At 35.0% G+C, this 22,285-nt stretch overlaps 1 protein-coding gene across 1 annotated transcript; it reads left to right on the top strand.

Moving 5' to 3' along the window:
- The first annotated feature begins 14,102 nt into the window (after nucleotides 1-14,102).
- Nucleotides 14,103-21,879, top strand: LOC131046098 (uncharacterized). Its single transcript, XM_059211948.1, has 4 exons — nucleotides 14,103-14,173; nucleotides 14,502-14,683; nucleotides 14,786-14,996; nucleotides 17,594-21,879. The coding sequence occupies exons 2-4, from the start codon at nucleotides 14,525-14,527 to the stop codon at nucleotides 21,535-21,537; spliced, it is 4,314 nt and encodes a 1,437-aa protein (XP_059067931.1). The 5' UTR covers nucleotides 14,103-14,173; nucleotides 14,502-14,524; the 3' UTR covers nucleotides 21,538-21,879.
- The last annotated feature ends 406 nt before the right edge of the window (nucleotides 21,880-22,285 follow it).

Raw genomic sequence — 22,285 nt, 5'->3', positions numbered from 1 at the left:
GAAATGAAGACACAAATGTGAAAATAAGACCCTATTAGGGTTTTGAAAAAAAGAAAGAAAGAGGAATTGAAGTCCAATTTTGAAAAGGGTCAAACATAATGGATAGGGACACCTTGGAAAATGTTTAAGAATCTAAATGTAAATGAAATTGATTTGAAATTCACACAAAATCCAGTTAATTATAAAAATTAGGGTTTGATGACCTAACCACTTAATTTTGAAATTTGAATTTTGGGAAAAAGGGGGGAAATTGAAATTTTGAATCATAGGAATGAAAACAAATCTGAGAACAATCCGAAATCTGAAAATTAAAGGGAAATTTGATTTTTGCACAAGTTCAATATGATTTCTGAAAATTAGGGTTTGAATAAGTAACCTCTTAATTTTATAAATTTTAATTGCAAATTGAACAAGATAATGAGGAAATTGAATTTGACAAACAAAACAACTTTCAGATCTAAGATAACCACAAGCATTTTTTACAAATTACAAGTTCAATTTTAATTTTAAAAAGGTTTTTAATGATTTAACCACTAAGTTTGCAGAAATTTGAAACTTGTAAATGAAAAATATGCAATTTTGTTCAAAGTAAAGCATGCAAGATGTCGGGTTCACCAAAATGCAATGGTGGGAAAATGATGAGTGATAGATCAAGAGGAAAACTAACCCTTTCCCTCAAAGAGAGATGAGAGTTTCATTTATTGATTATCCTTCAAGCACTTTTCATCATTACATTAGGAAGATAAGGGATAATTCACTAGATTCAATCTCCACACAAAGATGATAGATTGAAATCTAAATGAATTAAGAATGTTAGGATGATCCCTTCTTCCTTGTTTGAAATGGAAAGGAAATCGATTGAATTATGTAGTGCAAAAGTGACAAAGAATCGATTATAACTTGAGATCTGAATATGGGATGAAGTTGTGCACCTAGATTTGGCAATAAAATATCGAGACACATTCGCCCTGCAAATTTGACACAAATTTGTCTGGACCATGGTGGGAATGTACACGGTCCTCTGAAAAAATCCGTGAAACGAAAAAGCTTTTCTTGTCTTTGCAAATGAAGCCCAAATCCAAAAGTACAGCTACGCACCTGCAACCTACACACAGAAAAGAGAGTGAAAGGTGTTGGGATTGGGGGTTTTCCTTTAGGTCAAACCCCAGTTTCGAAATTAACCAAGTAATGAAAAAAAGTACTTGCAAGTAGATGTAAATGAAAGACTGAATTGTAAATCACCTCAAGGGAGGTTGTAGTAGCAATGTTGATAGAAATGCTTGTGTGGAATTGAATGTTGAAAGGGATCTCTTCTTCAATGGTTGAATCCTTGACTTGAATGCAACACCTAGCCTTGAAGGGAGACTTGAGAATGCTTCATGCTGGAAAAGAATGCTTGAATTCTCTTGATCGCTTATGACCTTATCGAAATTCCACCTATTGAACTTATGCAAATGAGAGAGAGAGAAAATGCCCCCTTAAATACATATTTGAAGGATTTTAATTTCATCATTGGCCGACATCGGGAAGATTTCCCACTCACTGCACAACCCACAATGCATGCTCTAGGAAGTTCCTGCCCCAAAATAGGGCAAGGACAAGGGCGACATGCCCCTGTCTTGGGAGGACAAGGAAATCACACCCTTGTCCAAGGGGAGACAGGGGCACCGCACCCCTGTCCTGCCCCTTTCTCCAGGGCAGAGTGTAGATAGAGTGATGCGGAGGCCAAGGAAGAAGCTATTTTCACAAGTCGAGCACTCTCCAGTCTCCGATCAAGCTAGAGGATTTGATTTTGCATGCGTGAGGACCCTAATGCAGTTGTAAATTGCTAGGGTCACAATTTTATGACACTACAATATATATGTGTGTGTGTGTGTGTGTGTGTGTGTGTGTGTGTGTGTGTGTGTGTGTGTGTGTGTGTGTGTGTGTGTGTGTGTGTGTGTGTGTGTGTGTGTGTGTGTGTGTGTGTGTGTGTGTGTGTGTGTGTGTGTGTGTGTGTGAATATGCATGTATACATTAAATTGAATTAAAAACAAGTTCATATACATTGTATGCCACAAACAAGATGAAACGTTGTACAAATATGCTTTAAACATTTTAACGAAAACAAATCAAATGAACTACGACCTATAGACATTGAAACTTAAAGATTACATTGAAAAATAAATTACATGAACATACACATGAACTTATTTAACATAAAAATTATAATATGCATATGCGACTACACCATTATAGATAATGATTATGATCATTTTATTAAACTAGAAAGTTACGCCAAATATTAATAATAATAATCATTCTAGCATAATTATACTTCAAATATAAAATTTTGTAATAGGTATATAATGTTGGAGTAAAATAGACAATCACCTAATTTATTAATAAATCATTAATTAGGTCTCATTTTACTTTATCTAGGGTTTTCATTTTGCTTTTATAAGCATTCATTAGTGTACAATGTAATCTGGTTAATCTAGTTTAATTCATATTCATTTCAATATCAAATGTTTTTCTAGATCAAATCTCAAAGTTGGATAGCCTGCAATCATAGCTTTTTCTCTCTAGATGTGATTGGTGTTTTTATTGTAAGTGATTCTTAGGAGTTGTGAGGCTCAATATCAACTCCAACATTCAAATAGGGGGTTGTCATGACAACATCCCACATAGAGGTTGTGTCCTCATGATGCTTGGTAACCAAATAAGGTAACATTACCGAAGTATTAGCTACATCTACTCATGTTTCACTTCACTCAACATACTAGTCCTATTATACCTTATACTAGGAGATCTCACTATTGCATAATGGAATTGATGCATCTCAAGCATGCTCAATATTTTTTACAACTAAAACAATTTTTGGACCTTAGAATTGAAAATCATGTTATTCAAGAACTTAGAACTCATGAACATCATGTTTCTTGAAGAGTGATACATGAAATATATTATAAATTCAAATTAGGGTTAGTGGCAATGTTAACCTATAGGTGACAAGCAAAGTAACTTCTAGATATGATGCTTTCATATCTAACTATAGAGTACATATTGCACCAAAGGGTTCTAGGATCTCAAAAGGTTCCACAAAGTGAGATGTAAGTTTGGAAGACAAAAATTAATCAAGCTTGTCAGTGGCTAATTTATTAGAAACACTCTTTCCAATAAATGACTATTTTGACATATTTTTTTGTCATTTATAAATTTTCTAAAAATCCACTGCTTTTCCCAATTGCTAATCAATCTAAGTTTGATCTTTCATCTTTTCTAGTTCATTTGGATCCACAACTACCATGTCCTCCTATTTGTTAAGCATATAATACTTGCTTACAAACCTCCAATTAATAAATGAGAAGTGTGTTTATGGTTAGTGTTATCTTATGCAGACTCAATTAATGGTAAGTAAGTTCTCATCTTTATTATTGAATGGACTAGATTCTAGATCAATAACAAGTCCTCAGGAATTTGGTTCACTCTCTTTTTGTTGATCAATGTTAAGGTGATGGGTTGATCTATAGTCCAATTTACTTCCCAATTCTGTGTAAGGTTTTCCAAAACCTTAACATTATCCAGGTATCTCAAATATGATCTTATCAAACTTACCTTTATTAAATATGATATTATTTGGTACTCCATGAAACTAAAAGATCTCCTAAATAAACCACCATTTCAAACCAACAAAGTACTTAAGGTTCTTGAAATAATTTTGTTAGGATTAAGGCACCATTGACTATACAAATCTTTATGTATATGTTATGTATCTCCAACACTCTTGGAAGGTATACATGGATGCCTGAATGTAATTAGAGAGATTGTTTGTAAATTATATTCTCTTATATTAGTGGTAATTGCATTCACAAGGGAGATGGATCTCACTATAGTGGTACATTTATATTTAACTTTGGACCCACAAAAGATATATTCTCAATTTTGGCTAGTAGAAAAGAAAATGGAGAATGTTATCATAAAGGATGAGGCTTACATGATTTGGTTGACTCCAAAATGAAGCATTGTACTTGAGGATCTGTGAGCTATTAGGGAGTTATAGATCAAATATGCTTTTTTGGTTGTATTTTCCATTTGAGGATACATTGATTGAGACATTTAAAATCATTGATTTTATTTACTATTGTTGAAATATGCTTTTGAGATCCATCCAACCTTAATTTTAAAAAATTAAAACAATATATATACATAAATTATTATTAAAACAATTAAAAAATTACAAATGTATACATATATTATTAAAACAATTAACAAAAAAAATTAAATTAAAAAGAAATAAAGCCTTTTGGCCCTACCTTGCTTGGCCAAAGGACTTCTTAGCCTCCCTCCCGCTCCAGTTATTTCAAACTATTAAAATGGGGGGCTAAGTGCAGTTGACGGGTATATGTAGGGTCAAGCCCTACTCGACCTACTCGGCCAAGTATACCCCGCCACTTGTCCTCCACGTAGGCGCCATGTGGTGCCACGCAAACTCGACTGAGTAGGATTTTTTTTTCCCTCGCACTTAGCCTAAAGTGTGACACAACACTATACTTTCACCCACTTAACTGTATCTAGACTAGATATTCTACATGAGGTGCGTTTGGTTGCAATATTTTAAGCTGAACCAAGAGAAAATCATGTGAAAGTAGTGAAGAGGATCTTCAGATACTTAAAGGTCACACAAGACCATGGATTGTGGTATCAAAAGGACAATGAATTTTTCTTGAGTGCATATTGATGTTTGTTAGAGTAAAGGTATTAGTTTACTTAATTAGTTAAATCACATTGATTTAATAATTAAGTCACCTTTTCTCTATTTCACTTAAGCTAAATTTAGGAAGCTAAACTTAGGAATATTAATAATTAATTAATAAATTAATTATTAATTGCTTTTACGGTTTTACCTTTTAGGTTTGATCTCCTTTTATAAGTATTCATCCCTTTGTATTCCTTAACCAAACTGATTTCCTCTCTGAATGATAATCTTCTTCTTCAGAGCCATTATTGATTTTTGCCTCCATTCTTCTCTTGTGATAGGTATTTTGCTTGCAGGTGTTCTTGGGATCTCTAAAGTTGTATTTTCTCAACTTTTACATGGTATCAAAGCCTAAATTTGTTGCTACTTGTTTCTTGATTTTTCAAAAGATTTTTTGGAGGCTAGGGTTTCAAGTTTTTCAGAGTTTTTTATTTGCATCTCGGGAGATTTTTGTTTCTGGGCATTTTGGGCTCAAACAGACCTTACTGTTGAGCTCAGAACACATAAAAACCCCCATTTTCATATAAAATTTGTCCAATTTGGACAACTTTGGCTCTTGAATTTTTTTGGGTTTTATGCCCTTTTTTGGGCACGAATTTCAATAAAAAAAATTTAAATGACACGCTTTTTGAGGCATAAAAATCCATATGATCGTACTTGACTTGCATAAAAAATTGTTCATCAAAAAATAAATTAATTAATTAAAAAAATTAAGGGATTTTGATTTTTGGCTGCTAACATCAGCATGACATCATGTAGACGTCAGCAATACGGACTGCACAATGGCCCTTTTAGACCCTCTTTGTGCCCTTAAAGAGGGTTTTTTTTGTTTTGGCCAAAACTTGGGCATACGATATCGTTTTTGGGCAAACGAGATATCGTTGGAAAGTTGGCTTTGTCTACTTTCCAGTTTTGTGGGTTTCATCACCTATTTTTTTTGCTAGTACATTCTATAGCCATTTGAAGTTAGAGGTGCTATTTTAGTCTCGAGCTCGTATCTTTTCACCAGTTTCTTCGTTTTTCGCGATTCCATCATAAGGTTTTTTGTGTTTTCACACTCTGGTGAATTACTTGGACATATGAGCTCGTGGAAACTTCCAACTTGCATGGGATGACTCTTTTTTGGTCGTTCATCATGTATTTCCATTCTTATGTCTTTTTTTTGACATTATGAGCTTTCATTGTAAGCACTTATGATTTTGTAATCGCACTAAGATAAAGTGCATTTGTATTGCACATGTATTATGGGATCTTGCACATCATTTTTGTGCCTTATTGTACTCGCACTATGATATAAAGTGCCATGGGGGTTTGATGTTTGCCTTTGTTTGCCTTCATACCTTTCTCAAGTGTGTGTGCCTTGGTTTGCACACCCTTTGTATATGCTTGTACTTTTATGTCTGCACGGTCAGATGTTCTTGGTTCTTCTTCATGCACTACATTATGGCTTTCAGATTCAGTGTACCTGTCATACCTCTCCCTTGTTAGCATTATGTGGGGGTTTCTACTGTTGGTACTAATACTTCCTTGGTTTCGTATTGGAGTGAGCTATGTATTCAGTATTTTTTCCTATGTACTAGGCGGGTGTAGCGGCTGGTTACCCATGCATTTTGGTGAGATGAAATACTTACCATATGGACACTCTTGCATTCCTATTTTATGGAGGCGACCTTCCATTATTCATTTGATCAGTTCTTCAGACTATTGGTACTTGTGCCATTTGTATCTTCGAGTTCCAGGTGTTTTTCCTGTGTTTGCCATCTGATTCAGATTCGAGTAGTGTCATTGAGGGCACTCATGCAGATTCATGTCTTCTTGATCCTGGTCATCTTTTGTTTCAGAGGAGGTTCTTACTGCAACGTCTTAGCAATCATTATATGACAGAGTTTGCAGCTTCTTCATGCTTCAATGATTCTTCATGCTCATCTTTTGTTCCTATCTTTTGGAACATTCTTGTTTGGAGGATTCTTAGTCCTTCACTTGAGCTTTCATCCCTTCTTGGAGAGGATTTTTATTCCCACAAGGTTTTCTCCCTTTTCTCCATTTTACATAGATTTCATTGTACTTGGGTACCTCATCAGGCCTTGTTGTCGGGACCCATTTTGGCTTTCATGCATCTAGTCCTTAGTTATTTTTTAGCTTCTCCCTAACTTCATCTTAAGGGGGGTATTAGAGTAGAGGTATTAGTTTACTTAATTAATTAAATCACATTGATTTAATAATTAAGTCACCTTTTCTCTATTTCACTTAAGCTAAATTTAGGAAGCTAAACTTAAGAATATTAATAATTAATTTATTATTAATTATTAATTGCTTTTAGGGTTTTACCTTTTAGGTTTGATCTCCTTTTATAAGGATTGATCACTTTGTATTCCTTAACCAAACTAATTCCCTCTCTGAATGATAATCTTCTTCTTCAGATCCATTATTGCTTTTTTCCTCCATTCTTCTCTTGTGACAGGTATTTTGCTTGCAGGTGTTCTTGGGATCTCTGAAGTTGTATTTTCTCAACTTTTACAATGTCGATTGGGTAGGTTGTGTTGGTGACAATAGAAGTATAATGGTGGAGATTTCTGTTTGGGAAATGTTATAATCTCATGTCCTAGAAAGAAGCAGGATTCGGTCTCTCCATCAACTGTAGAAGAAAAAAATATTGCTACAACATCCCGTTACACTCAAGTATTGTGCAAGAAGAACACCTTGAAGGATATCAAGGCAATATATGATGACCCCATTCCTATATTGTATGATAACACTAGTTTTATTAATATTTCAAATAATCTAGTGATCCATTCAAGAAACAAGCATATATCTATTTGGTATCACTTTTTGAGAGATCAAGAAGTAAATTTGGACTATGTACCTACCAAGAATCAAGTTGCTGACACATTTACAAAGGCACATTCAAAGGATAGATTTGAAAATATCAAGCATAAGTTAGGGGTTGTTGCCCATTCTTCTTCTAACTAGATGCAGAAATGGTGCATCTATCTAGGGAGTGTAATTGAAGACTTATCTTTATCCCTAGATTGATGGTAGCTACCACTCAAGGGGAGCTAGTAGGTAGTTGTTGTTAATAGGGTGAGCATGTGAAATGGTGTAGAGAAGAAGGGATAATTTTCTCCTTCTCCTTGATGTCAAAGGGGGAGAGAGAGTGGAATGTGTGTTTCCATCAATGATAAAGGGGGAGATTGTTGCAGATATGGTGCCAACATATCGTGATACTATATTGTCATTGATGTGAACCCTAAGTGTGGTGCTATGTCTTTGTTGTTGGCACTTGTATGTTGATAATGTACAATGATGATATTGAAGTTCATGGCTGGATGTCATGCCTAACTAAGAAGGTGTTGTGTATATTTGTTGTTAGCAAAGAGTGGGAATCATGATGACATATTAAGATGAAGATTAGAAGTATTAAGATAAGGATTATAAGTATGATGATGATGGTAATTGTCATGGGCCGTTGTAAACTATTATTTTATCTATCTTGTTTACTCTAGAGTAAATAATTGTTGTTAAAAAGTTGTTTTGTTCTCATCATATTGTTGGAAGAATAAGAATGTAGGAAGTTGCATAGTTAAATGTTTGGGAGAATGCTCTACATTTATCTTTAGATGAAGATATGGAATTGTGATTTGGTAATCAACTTATATGTGTTGGGAATAGTGTATCTTTATCTTTTTAGGACACTGGAGTTGTCATAGATGGTTTTGGTAATTGTTATATTTAGATAGTTTGGTTGAAAGTCAGCCCAGTCAGAGAAATGCTCCACATTTTTTTGTTCTTATATGATTGCTCCTACGATTGGGTGGATGTGCTTATGTTGTCTTTGTAATATCTTAGTTCAAGTTTCAAGTGTTGAAGTGTACCGCAAGTATGATTATCAATGTTTTATCTCAAGACTATGCTTCTAGCTTACTTGGAATGAAGTGTATTATATCTAATTGCTTGCACCAACTCAATTGAATGTGACAATAAGAAATGATACAAAAGATGATTATTAGACATATGATGTTGTCACGTGCTTCACATTGGTGTTCCCGATCAATCTAAAACTAGTTGATGAAGGATTGGATGTGTTGGAAGAATAAGTGGGTGTTTGGCCAACCTAGGATACTTTCACTCATACATTGTGGTTTGTGCCAACATGGAGGGTTGTGCTTAGGTGTTTTGTGTCCAATATATCTCTTGCCTTGGTCTGTATTTACTTTCTATCCACTGTAGAAGTTTTTTGGGACAACCTACTTGGGGATGCATGTTTCATGCTTACATGTTTCATTACAAACAACTTTGGAGTATGTGGACTACTACTATGTGATGTTTGCAAGCATGGAGATATGCTCTAAGATTTAATTAGGTCATGTTTATCCCTTGAACTGGATTTGAGTTTGTCTCCCTTCTCCATCAATGTTGCTTGGGCTAACATCTTGATTTGTGCATGTTTCATCATAGTTGGTTGACTTGGTGAAGGTGGTTGATGCTTATGGATGATATAAATGAAATATCAAATCAATTGTAATGTGTGGATTGAATGTGTCGTGTGTGGTGATTGTAGTAGTTTTTGAGTTGCATAGAAATTCTTTAAGCATACTGGAGGCAATGAGTTGAATGTATTTGTACATTCAGATAAGTCCAAAAGCTGGGTAGAGGTAATGAGCTGAAGACAGTTGATGGCGCATAAGTGTTTTGGTGGAAACTCATATATCATTCATTATTTTTTGAGGTTGTTGTCTCCCTTGTAAGTGTGTAATTTTTAGGGTGATGTAGCTTCCTTGGGTTGAATCCCTGAAATAAAATTATAAATTTGTTTTATTTTGTGAGGCTAGATTTGGATAGTAGCTCCAAGCAATTCTTCTCATCGTTGTTTTTCCCCTATGGGTTTTTCCATGTATATTTGGTGTTTTATTTTACATTTGTGTTGATTGATCTATCTTTCATTGGTGTTGATTAATATAAGGATTTGAATTAAAAGTTGGTACAAAAAATTTTAAGTTTTAAGTTATACTTATTCACCCCCCCCGCCCCCCCCCCCTTAAATATCCAGTGTGTTCAACAAGAGATATATGAATTGGCATACTCTTAAGACAATGACAACTATTTAAAGAGGGTCCTTTTTGGAGCTGTAATAAGAACTCAAAGGCTATATTGTGGTTTGATTCCTAGTATGGTCACCCTCCAATCCTATCTGTGTATTCACACTTATGGTCTCTTTTTGTTAGTTTATTGTTGTTGGATGCTGCAAGGTGGTTGATTATAAGATTGCTCAACATTTGGGATAGGTGGAGGTTTGCAGATGGAAAGATCCCTAAGACTGACCTCTTGGAGGGATAGAGATATCTCGACAAGAGTTGGCTCAAATTCTTGCTCATAGGGAGTGTAATTCCCTTTTGGGGAAGGATTTTACTTATAATTACCTAGTGATTTTGGGGTATTGGTATATAGATGTGTGGGAGAGTAGGGGCTCCATAGTGGAAACAAGTGTGGAACAGATTTTCTTGGTCCAAATGAAAATTTTCCTTATGGTTGGTTGTTCAAAATAGATGCCCTACTTGGGATAATTTACGCAAGCATAGATTTAAAGGATTGTCCATTTGTGTGTTGCGTCATAATAGCGAACAATGTACTCCTCATCTTTTCTTTTAGTGTTCTTTCTATAGGGATATTTGACACCTTTGGTGGGGAGTTTGGAATTAGGTGTGTTTGCACACCTCCTCGTTGATTAAGTTTTGGAATCATTAGGGTACAATCCTCTAGTTAAGACCTCTTTTCTTCAACTAGCCTGGGTTGTTGGACCTAATTTCATTATATGGCATCTTTGGTTAGGAATTGTAGGATCTTTTAGAACGTGAAATTGGTTGTTCAAAACTTGTGGTGGAGAATTCTTTGCACACTTTAGGAGACCATTTCAGCTAGGTGTGATCTTTCTGTTGTAGTGGTTCCTAGTGATGTAGATATTTATAGATGGTTGAGATTTCCTGCTTAGGGGAATAGTACTTCTACTTGACATGATACAAGGAAGAGATGTAGACAAGCTAAGAGGAAAATTGATCATGTGGGCCAATGACTTCCTTCTTGTCAAAGAGTTCTGAAGATAAATACTAATGAATCTTCAAGGGGAAATCAAGGTCATGTTGGTGTAGGTGGTATTGGTAGAGATAGTTTTGGAGATTTTCAGTTTTTTTTTTCCATTTATAAAGGGTTTCTAACAAGTAACTGCATGGAGGCTCTGGCCATCTTGTATGCTAAAGAGAGAGGTTGTGCTTTTGGTTTGGATGAGAAGTGACTAGAAGATTTTAATTGCCATTTAGACATGGTTATTAGACAAATTCTATGTTTGAGTAGGTCTTTAGAATCTATTGCCTTTTCTCATATTCCTAGAGAGTGGAATAGAGTAGCAATATACATGGGCAAATTGGCATCTAAATGAATTTGCAAGATTGGAATGCTATGAATAAGGGACATTTGCCTTTGGATTTATCTCATAGGTTTGAGCAATTCATTGCGAAGGATAGGAATGTTTAATTGGTTATTCTTTGTTGGGCTATTGGCCCCAGTTGTTTTGTAACTCTCTTTCCTATTTTAAAAGAAAATAGCATGTTTCAAAGAATGAAATAAAAGAAACCATTATGGTTGATGTAGATGAACTATACACTTTGGGATATACATTTTAAAAATGCAATAATAACTAATAGGCCCACATGTCTATAAATTGTTGTTTGACCTTGTACGGAAATATATGGCATATTGAACATGGAGCAAGAACTCTTTCTTGCCACAACCTTTCATACTAAACATGTATAGAATCGAGCAAACAATCATTCAGAATTAGGTACACTAATATACACAAATCCTTCTAGACAATAAAAAGATGAATGTCATTTATGAATTAAATTGTATTATTTAGCATGCGTTATCACTTCAAATAAGAAAAAAATCAATAATGGGAACAAAATAATTCAAGGAAATATTCAATGAACTATATAGCATGATTGAATAAGAGAATACAATTTTCTATTAATAAACTTATCGAATATGTTCTATTTATCAAACTTGAATAGGCAAAAATAGAATAAATGCCCATCAAAAAATCCCTAAAACAATTACATGCCCATCAAAGAATCCCTCAAACAATTCATGTGTAATTCTAGTTGACTAGACCCCACATTTGGAAGCCCCAAACACACTTCTTGTATCGTATGTCCATCCATGCACTTTATACATGAAAAACCCTCATTCTTCAACACCAAATATTGTTATAGATTAGTCTTTAACATCTTCACAACGATCATGTATCCCCCAAATCCACTTCACCATTCATAAGTTGTCATATTTTAGTACTCCTAACCTCTTGATTCACTTTCTTCTTTCTCGTTTCCATCATGGTGTATTGTATTTGAATGTGAAACCTATTTGTTCTTCTTTGATTTGGAATTTTTATGTGTATGAATTTTGATGAGATCTTAGTTGTAGTTTGCATCACCAAGAATGAAGTGAGAATCTTTATATGGGCTTTGTTGAAGAAGCACCCACCTAATATCAATGATGGGGTTGAGATGGAAGTTCTATATGAAGATATCAAAATTTGTGAATATAAGGACAACAAAACCATAGACATATAAGTCAACTCCATGGTTTAAATTAACACAATAATATCCAAAAATGTACACATAGACACAGACGCACACATACATAAATGAGGATTCAATTAATATGTCACATAGCATGAAAGATTTTTATGTTAGATACATATGTTAGGAAGCCAATATGACTACTAACTTCCTAAAAAACCACAATATTCAGTAGATTGAAGAGATAATTATGTCAAATCGAAGTAATAATTGGGAATATTTTCAAAGATTTTAGACATAGATAGACATGCCACACTCATACAAGAGGATAAATAGAGAGAAGTGTAATTCTAAGATGATCACTTACTATCTAAAATTTTGAAGAATCTCTTAAAGCAACTCATTCAAAATGGTGAAGGCTTTATTAACAACAAGCATGGACTATTGAGAAAAGCAAAATGATTCAAACTATATCTATCACTAGGAAATAATATGAGTGCTTGGATGAATACCTTTTAATATAAATGGGAAGATTATCTAAAATTTTCAATGTCCCTCTAATTGAAGAGGTTATCAAGCCATAATAGGCCTAAAACTATTTGAAGGACATGTACACGACAACATCATCTAGTAGAATAATTTCTAATGGTAATCATTGACATTTTGGGGAGAAAATGTATGAAAATTTGATTGCAAGAAAGTACTTCAAAGATCATGACATAATGAGGTGTTCACAACCGTTTCTAGTTAGGAGATGTTGGAGGGGTTTTCAATAAAGCAACAATAAAAGAAAGAGCAAAGTTGAGAGAGTACCTTAAACTATCACAATGAGATTCATGAAGTGCAATTTAGAGGTTCAATACATAATATTCATGGAATGCCATCTCAATCTACTTTCTTCATAGTAACTAGAGAGGTTATACACGCTAAACCACATAAAGAACATGCTTTTTATTATATTAAAACATAATTAGATGGAATTTAATGGTAACATTCTATAATTCCTTAAGGTTTTTTTTCTTTAATCTATTAATGGGAGTTTCCCTACATGGTAGCGATTTTCACACATACACACATTATAATTAAAGTGTAAATTTAAAAGCCTCATGTACAATCCACGTTATTTTACCTAAAAGTAATGTAACATGAATTTTCCTAAATAAAAAATGGTGTATCTCAACCATGCAAATTGTAACTCAATAGCTAATGATATATATTGATATATTGAGTTTGTTAGACAACTTATTAGATATGTGATTTCCACAATCTATAGCAAGTAATGCAATTGTTTCTCAATTAGATGCTGACTATTAGGGTTGGAATATTGTGGATAGGGAGCAATTGTCTCCAAATTTGTCTAAGTCATTGAATCATTGAGTGGACATTGATAGGGTTGTGTAATTTTTTTTCTTCGCTGGGCATGTGGCCCTTCCGTCTTTGAATCTCTTTCTCTGATTGAATAAATTTTTACCTCTCTTTTAATGAGATTTCTACAATCCATAGCGACTAATGCAATTGTTTTTGTATAAAGATTTTTTCATCAACACACTACATTCTGTGATCCATTATCAAGATATAATTGAAAGCTCAAGAATATAAGTAGAGAAATTATGTAGAGATTTTTTCATCAACTTAATAAGTTGGGTAGAAAGAAATTTCGAAGAATGTGCGACATTAATTAAGGTTAACACTTCGAATGCACGAAGTAATATGACGTACTCCCTCTTTACTAGCGAGGGAAGGATATAATTAAGAGAGAGCTGACAAATTATACTTTTGATATGGGTGTTTCCTGCAAATTCCTAGAACAAGCAAAGACAGACGTGCAGAATTCTTTGAGCATTTGAGATATATCGTTTTTGAGGTTGTAGAAGATTATAACATTGTTTTGAATCTTTGTATAATTGAATTTTGTCCTTTGATCTCTGTAGAAATCATTACATGCTATTTCTTAGATGCATTTTAAGGTGCTTGGTTAGTGTTTTTATTTTTTGCTTACTGAAATTGCATAATGTCTGCATTGCTTTTATTTTGGTTTTCATAACGTTAAATTGGCTAGAGTGCTTCGGTTGCAGAGCATGTATACAAATTCATATGCATGTCATATTTTGATATACGTGCCTAAATTGTTGGGTTCTATAGGACTTTGAATTCCGTAATGATATGTTTGCCTAATTTGTTGGGTTTAATAGGACTTTGAATTCTGCACTTAGCAATGGCGACTCCCAGAGAGCATATTGAAGAGATAAGAAGAAAAAAGTTTTCCATAGGTGGAGAAGAAAACGCCCTTTCCGAAGACCTTCATCATGCTGTTAGACATCTTTCAGCAGAACTCTACACCAAGGATGTCCATTTTCTCATGGAGCTCATACAGGTATCCTTCTGGGTGATATTATTCAACTTGTTTCTGTTTTTACTTGACATTGCTTTTTTTTTTTTCTGTAAAATTAAGGTTTGGGTGTTTCTGATTTGGTAGAATGCAGAAGACAATCAGTACGAACCTGATGTTGAACCATCATTGGAGTTTGTGGTTACGAGCAGAGATGTGACCGGTGTGGGTGCTCCTGCTACTCTGTTGGTGTTTAACAATGAGAAGGGCTTCACTCCCCGAAACATTGAATCCCTCTGCAGTGTTGGACGATCCACCAAAAAGGGTAAAAGACAGGGAGGTTACATTGGAGAGAAAGGTACCTGCTTGTGCCTTCAAAATGCACTGTTTAGTTTGTAAAATTTGTCTTGTTGCAATTATAGTAAGGTCTACTTTTAAAGCTTTTCCTAAATGGATTAGGAAGATCATGGCTTCCAACCGGCTTTTGCTTGAGAATGGTGTTTGTGTAGATTATGTAGAGGGATCTTTGAAAGTAGACATGCAGTGTTTGCCCTCTGATACTAGTTCATGTAATCATCAGATTATGAACTTACAAAAAGTAGCTGTTTATATGGTTCCAAATGGTAATGTCGTTACAGGTTTTGGATTGAAATCTAGTTTTCTTGTATTTTTCATAATGGATAACAAAGTAAGATTCATATACTAAGTTTGCAGTTTCCTTCATAGTCGTAGTTATGGATGGTGAGGGAATGCAAAGTAGTTACAGTCGCTGCAATTTAGTTGTGGATGATGGAGATGCTTCAAATGACAATACATGTTCTATACTAAGCATATATCCTAGTGTCTAGCAAAACGGGGTCTTACACATCTATTAGTGGTTCAATAATGTAACCCTACCTCTTTAAGTAAAACTCCTGCAATGAAGTTTTCTGAAATGAGGAACTTTAGGGCATTTGGGGTAAATGGTTGTTAGAACTCTCTTTGAAATGCAAGTTGAAACTTGTATGGGCTAGTTTGTGATCCTACTGCATTTCTACTGATTTTACTTTGCAGTGGTATATTCAGTTGACTTACATATTTGAGCATGAATTAGAAAGTTTCTGGTAGAAAATTTCAGAATAATTCTTGCTTCATCTCAATGACAGCTTTTGGTAGAAATTTTTTAGGAAAATTCAAAAAAAAAACTTCTAATTCATTCTAATTAACTATAGAAATATCACGTTGTTAATACATTGACATACTAATATACTTTCAACTTCTATGAATGAGGCAAGCATGTGGGTCAGTCAATCAAATGATTGATCGGACACCAGGATAGCAGAAGCAGTAATGGTAGAGATTTTCCGGGAGAAATTTCTGTGAAAATCTCAAAATGATTCATTTTGTTTGGTTGTGAAGTAAATATTAGAGAAGTTTAAGTTGAAAAAATTTAAGAGGGGAATGAGTCAAAATATGATAAACTAGATGATTGAAAGAAAGAAAGAAAGAAAGAAAGATTCTATTATAGTTCAGGATATTGGCGGTCTGTATATGGGCCTACAGATGGCTTATAGCAATATGGGACTACCCCGTACTTCTTGTGGGAGGCACCTAACTCTGCTACAAAAGAGGCATATATACCTTACTCCCCAGCGGGATTTGAACTTCTGACATCTTTTTCAAGAGCACAAATTCTCCACCGCTAGTTGGAAGCTTACATTTTTGTACAATAAATAAGTTTTAACTGGAGAACTCAAAGTCCATACTCCAAACTCAAAATGAAATGTATGTGGCTGGGTGTTCATAATTAGTAGGTGGTTGTTGGGATCTACTTTTTTGTTTGTTTGGAAATGATAGATTAGGATAAATAATATTTTTCTTTTGCTATGTGTATAAAATTGAATTAAGAATTTAAAATCTATGTTATCTCTTGTTCAAGTTATTATTCTGATGAAGCTGATACTTTAATATAAATCACATTTTTTTTTAATGTAGTAAAATTTTTGCACTATACTTGAATAATTGAATAAAAGTAGATATATTACTGAATAAGTTAAGTTGTTTATAATCTGAAATATTTATTTTTAGAAACACATTGAATAGTCAAACATAGATACAAATTAGAATAGAAATTTTAAATATATTTAGCTAAAAAGTATTAGAAATGTTAATTTCAATCTATTTTATTTGTTTAAAAACTATTTTACTTTCTAGTAATGGTAATGGTGAGTTTTTGGAAGGGGTCAAATCTTATAAAGTGGGAAAGATATAATGAGGAAATCCAGCAAAACAAAGATATAATGAGGAAACCCAACAAAACAACAAGAATAACAAGAAGAAGAAATAGCCAATGCAAAGACTATGATACAATAACATACAAACAACAAAGAAGCTGAACAACAGACTTAAGACACGCGACTCATGAACTAAACGAGACCAATTCAATCAAGATAGTTTGAAATTGAAATGCATGAAGAAAAAATAAATTTTATCAATTGTAAAAAAATCCTTCCTAATTGTTTTTTCTTGGATCAAAATAACTCATAAAGATTTCTCCTTTATATTTAAAAACATTAACAATCTTCTCAACTCCTTTGTAGGATTGATTCAATAAGTTTAAACCAAATACCTATTTCTTTAGATTCCATCTCCAATAAAACTTGGGTCTTGTGAGTATCATTAATTACATTGAGTAACGAGTTTTCTTCCACACGATAGTACAACACAAATCTCATGAGAGGTTGGGAAGGCAGAGCTTGAAATTTTTGTCTAAAAAAAGAATGCGTCATGTATATAAACATTCAGATGCTGCATGACTCGCTCTAAAACAGATATAAATTTTTTTAAAGTATATTATTTTATTTAAAACTTTTAAGTTTAGTTTAAGTTTATCTTGATTTGCTTGAACGAATGGTGAAGTTTTAGATTTTCGTTATAATTGCTCTGAAATGATATATCATTTTCTTCAAATTTCAGGAATTGGATTCAAGAGTGTTTTCTTGATTACAAATCAGCCTTATATTTTCAGCAACGGATATAAAATTCGATTCAATGAAACCCCTCCATCTGGGATCAAAATTGGGTATATAGTCCCAGAGTGGATTGACAAGCCAAGTGTTGAAGATCTAAAAAAGGTATATGGTAGCCAGTGCAAAGTGGAGCTTCCCAATACTGTTATAATTCTCCCTTTACGTGCTGAGAAGGTGGAAGGGGTGAAGGACCAGCTTGCTCACATTCATCCAGAAGTCATTTTGTTTATGTCCAAAATCAAAAGACTCTCTGTTCGTGAAGATGTCCGTAATCAAAATCCCCGAGTGAATGCAGTCTCTGTGTCCCAGGAAATAGCATTTCAGAATGTGAATGAGGGAAGTGAATCATTTAGTCTCCGTCTATCGGCAGAAGAAAATGGAAAATCGAATGGAGAATGCAGTTATTACATGTGGAGGCAACGATTTCCAGTGAAATCGAACAACCGGATAGAGGAGAGAAGAGACATTGCCAATTGGGGGATAACACTTGCTTTTCCCCGCGAAGATCGAGTTACAACAGGCAACAGGGTAGCTGCTGGTATTTATGCCTTTCTTCCCACAGAAATAGTCACTGGATTGCCCTTCATAATTCAAGCAGATTTTTTGTTGGCGTCTTCGAGGGAAAGTATTCTGTGGGACAACAAGTGGAATCAGGGGATACTTGACTGTATTTCCTCTGCATTTTGTGAAGCTTTTCTCTCTTTTGTGAGGAGTGCAACAGGAGCTGCGAGAACAGATTGCTTCAGGTACCTTCCCATTAATATTCCCTCTCATTTGCAATTAAGACGAATTAGGGAAGAAATCCAAGCTAAGCTCAGGACAGAAGAAGTCATCTTATGTGAACCTGAAAATGCCTATTGCATGCCCAATCAAGCTCGCAAAATACTACCAGGGTTTAGAAAAATATTAGAAAAAGCAACCGAAAAAGGCCTGGAAAAGCCCAGTGCCCTGTGGTCTACTGGAGTATTCATAATACACTCCTGCCTTGACAACTCCTCAAGTTATCTGGATTTCTTGGGAGTGGGCTATGTGCCTGATGACTGGTACTTCACATGTATTCGAAGTACCCCTGGTTGGCTCATGAATCTCTCAGAGGATTTATATGTGCAACTCCTTTGCTTTATTGCTGAACATTGGAACAGAAGAATTCCAAGCTCTCTCCAGCAATTTCCGCTTTTTAAGTTTGACAATGGCTTCTATGGTGTGGGTTGGGCAAGTTTGTCAGATATGTCTTCCAAGGGAACCAAAATATACTTTTCCTTGGGAGAAAGAGATATTACCTGGTTGACAAAGTGGAATAAAGTGCTGGGAAGTGCTCCACGTTACAAATTCTTGTCAAATGCAACACAGATGGCCATGAAGAGTTTGAGCTATAATGAACAGTCAAGATTGCGGGAATGGCTAGATCGATATGCTAACATCACTGAACTTTCTGTTTCAAGTTTTAGTAAGCAGCTTTTGGAAGAAGCAAAGACATCTAGAAGCAAAGAATTCATAATTCATGTGGCTCAGTTTCTTCATTTTTCATCTGTCAGTGGCTGTATGGATTCAATACAGATGCTCACTTTGTGCAAGGAATTGCCTGTAGTTAGTGAATTGGAATCTATAGTAAGTAGCTGCAAAGCCAAACTTGTGCCTGCTTCTATGGGCAAGTGGCACAAGCTAATGGGAGACAATCCATGGGCTGGAGAAGGGATTGTTGCACTGTCACCTGCTTACATGAAAGCAAATGCCAGTGGACTTGAGTTTATGAGAAATGTGCTTGGAGCAGTGGACATTCCCAAGCTAAAACCTCCCGATGCTCCATTGCCTGCAGTTTCCTCTCCCATTGGAGAAGATCGAGTTGTTCTGCTTTTAGAGTGGATTCAATATTTGACTGGGGTCTGCAATGAGAGTCTGCCCAACAGATTCCTAAGTAGTATCATGGAAGGAAAATGGCTGAGAACCCACCGAGGGTATGAATCTCCAAATAAATCTTTCTTTTACGATACCGAATGGTCATTGGCTGGTCTAAAGTTAAATGACCTTTCTTTTATAGATTGTAGTTTCTACAAGAGGGACATGAATGAATTCAAGAATGCCCTACAGCGGATTGGGGTTGTTGTTGAGTTTGGAATGGGATGTGAAATAGTTGCCAAAATGGTCCAAATTCATACAGATTTTGAAGTCATAACAAGGCTTTACAAATATCTTCACCATTGCCATTGGCGGCCTAGTTCCCCAAACTCTCTCAAAATCTGGATTCCACACAGTGGTGGGCTTGCAGGTGAGTGGAAGGATTCAAAAATGTGCGTAGTCCATGATGACAATGGCCTCTTCTATGGCAGGCTACAAATCCTGGAAAGGTTTTATGAAGACACTCTGCTTCCCTTTTTTTCTAGCTATCTTGGTGTGTCTCTACATCCCAAGATTGAGGAATACTGCAATTTGTGGCTGGACTGGATAAGGAGTAATCATGTAGTAACTGAGCCCGAATGCTGTTCAGTTTGGAGGAATATTCTAAAGCACTGGAGCGAATCCCCTTCAACTATAAAAAGACTGTTACGAAAGCAAGGTCTAAAGTTTCCAGCTCACACAAGTAGTGGACATATCCAAGTATGTGCGCCTAATGAAACCTTTATTCCTGATGACCTTTCATTGAAAGAGTTATTCAAAGAAGCTTCTACAAAGGTCAAATTTGCTTGGCATCCTAACCCTTCAGACCCGAAGATACCATTGGACTTATTGTTCTCAATGTATGAGTCTCTTGGAGCTCGAAAACTATCAGAAGCTGTAGAGAAAAAGGAGGCGTCTGTTTCAAGTGACAACTATTTGCACAGGCTTCAAGCAGGAGAGGGTTTGTTCAGAAAAGGCTTGTATATAATTATCCTTGGATATCTTGCATATCCGTCCTTCAAATTGTCAGCAGATAGAAGGCATCAAATTGTGAGAACTCTTTTGGAGTCTCTAGCTTGTGAAGCCGCTAAACCCTTTACAGTTATGTACACTCTGACAATAATAACTGAAGATGGTGAGACAGAGCACATTACAGTGGCTGCACAATCCTGTGTGCGTTGGGAAAAAGACAGCAAGAGGATCTTGATACAGAAATCTGATCCACACAACCAAAAGGAAAAATGGTGCTTGGCAACTGAATTTGCTGAGGTAATTTCAAAAGGTCTATTATCAGAACATCCAGATCTTGTGGCAGGTTTATGTGAGATGTTGAAGCTTGGGTGCATGGTAGGATTTGTTACTGATGTAGTCAATGCTATGCTCCAGCAAAAAAACCTCCTAATTTTTAAAGAAGATGAGAGTTTCCTTTCAGGATTTTTCCCAATTGAAGACCCTCTTGGGCAATATCAACCAAGAAGACAACAGGAATCTGCAAGGAAACGGTCTGGGACATCGGCTGGGCAGGCTAGGTCACCGCAGAATTTTGGCACATCAGCTGGGCCAGCTACGTCAGCATGGCAGTTTTCACCAGATTTTATAGAAGGATGGGAAAAAAGAGTGCAAATTTTTAGGCAAGCAATTGAAAATATGAAATACTGCACACCTGCTTCTTTGAAGAGTAAGCTGGTCAAAATGTTATTCCCTTCACAATCATCAGATAAAGGGCAGCCAGAAACCAGTTCAGGGTTCCATCTTATGAAGGTTGCAGGGGATGCCTGCTTGAAAATTCTCACTGTTTCAGAAGTTCTGGGCGCCAATGAAAGCTGCCAAATGGTGCCATTTAAACTGGAAAATTTACTGGGTGATGAAGTTTTAGAATTAGGTAAACGCTTTGGCAGAGGTGGAACTACCCAGAAACCTCATGTTGCTGCTGATGGTGTTGATCAATGTGATTTTGAGATGCTGAAGGCCATTGCAGGAGCAGCCGCTTTGAAGTTCTTAAGAGGAAAAAACTAAATTCGCTGTCAATGTCTCTCTATATTAAACTTAACCCAAAAGTTTTCTAGACATTTTAGTGCTAAAAGTATGTTCAGCATAAGCATGCGAGTCCTCTCTTCATAAATTTACTGGAGAATTTTTTAAGATTTGAAAACTGTGTTTGCTTCCAATATTAAGCTTCGGACTTATAATTTAGTAACAAGTGATGATTATATTTTGTACCCACAGCTAAATGACATTCATCCTGTAAACAACGCAAACAAACACTCAAAGATTTTGTCTGATGCTGCCATTGTTAAATATAGTTCATCTCTGTCAAATTAGCAGAATCATAGAATGCAAAGGAACATAAATTTAGCGTTTTATCTCTTGGTGTTGTATCAAAATTTGCAGTGATTAATGTATTGCCATCAAATTGTGAGCTGGGCTTTAGATTTATAATGAAGTTAATTTCAGTTAAAAGAATATATTTGCATCTGAAGATTATTAATGCGTATGCGGAGTGACATAAAAAGCATATGATTGTTATCATCTTATTTGAGTTTATTTCAATTTGCTGTATTATCAGTTTGTTTCTGTATTTGAGTCATTCTTGTAATGTGTACATAAGAATACAAATCCATATATTACGAGGTAATGAAAAGTAGAAAAACAAAAATTATTTATAAATGCAAACTCTAAAGTTGAATAATTTCAGTATTTTTTTTCTTTATTTATACTATTTGATATTTTTTTAGTAGTAAATTTGTATTTATATTTAAGTTAG

This window comes from Cryptomeria japonica, chromosome 9, assembly GCF_030272615.1.
Source record: "Cryptomeria japonica chromosome 9, Sugi_1.0, whole genome shotgun sequence".
NCBI lineage: Eukaryota > Viridiplantae > Streptophyta > Pinopsida > Cupressales > Cupressaceae > Cryptomeria > Cryptomeria japonica.
This window is presented reverse-complemented; position numbering and strand designations above follow the sequence as displayed.

Coding starts and splice junctions, on each gene's coding strand:
- LOC131046098 (XM_059211948.1), top strand. CDS start 14,525: ATGGCGACTCCCAGAGAGCATATTGAAGAGATAAGAAGAAAAAAGTTT. Junction 14,684..14,785: donor TTCTCATGGAGCTCATACAG/GTATCCTTCTGG, acceptor CTGATTTGGTAG/AATGCAGAAGACAATCAGTA. Junction 14,997..17,593: donor AGGTTACATTGGAGAGAAAG/GTACCTGCTTGT, acceptor TTCAAATTTCAG/GAATTGGATTCAAGAGTGTT.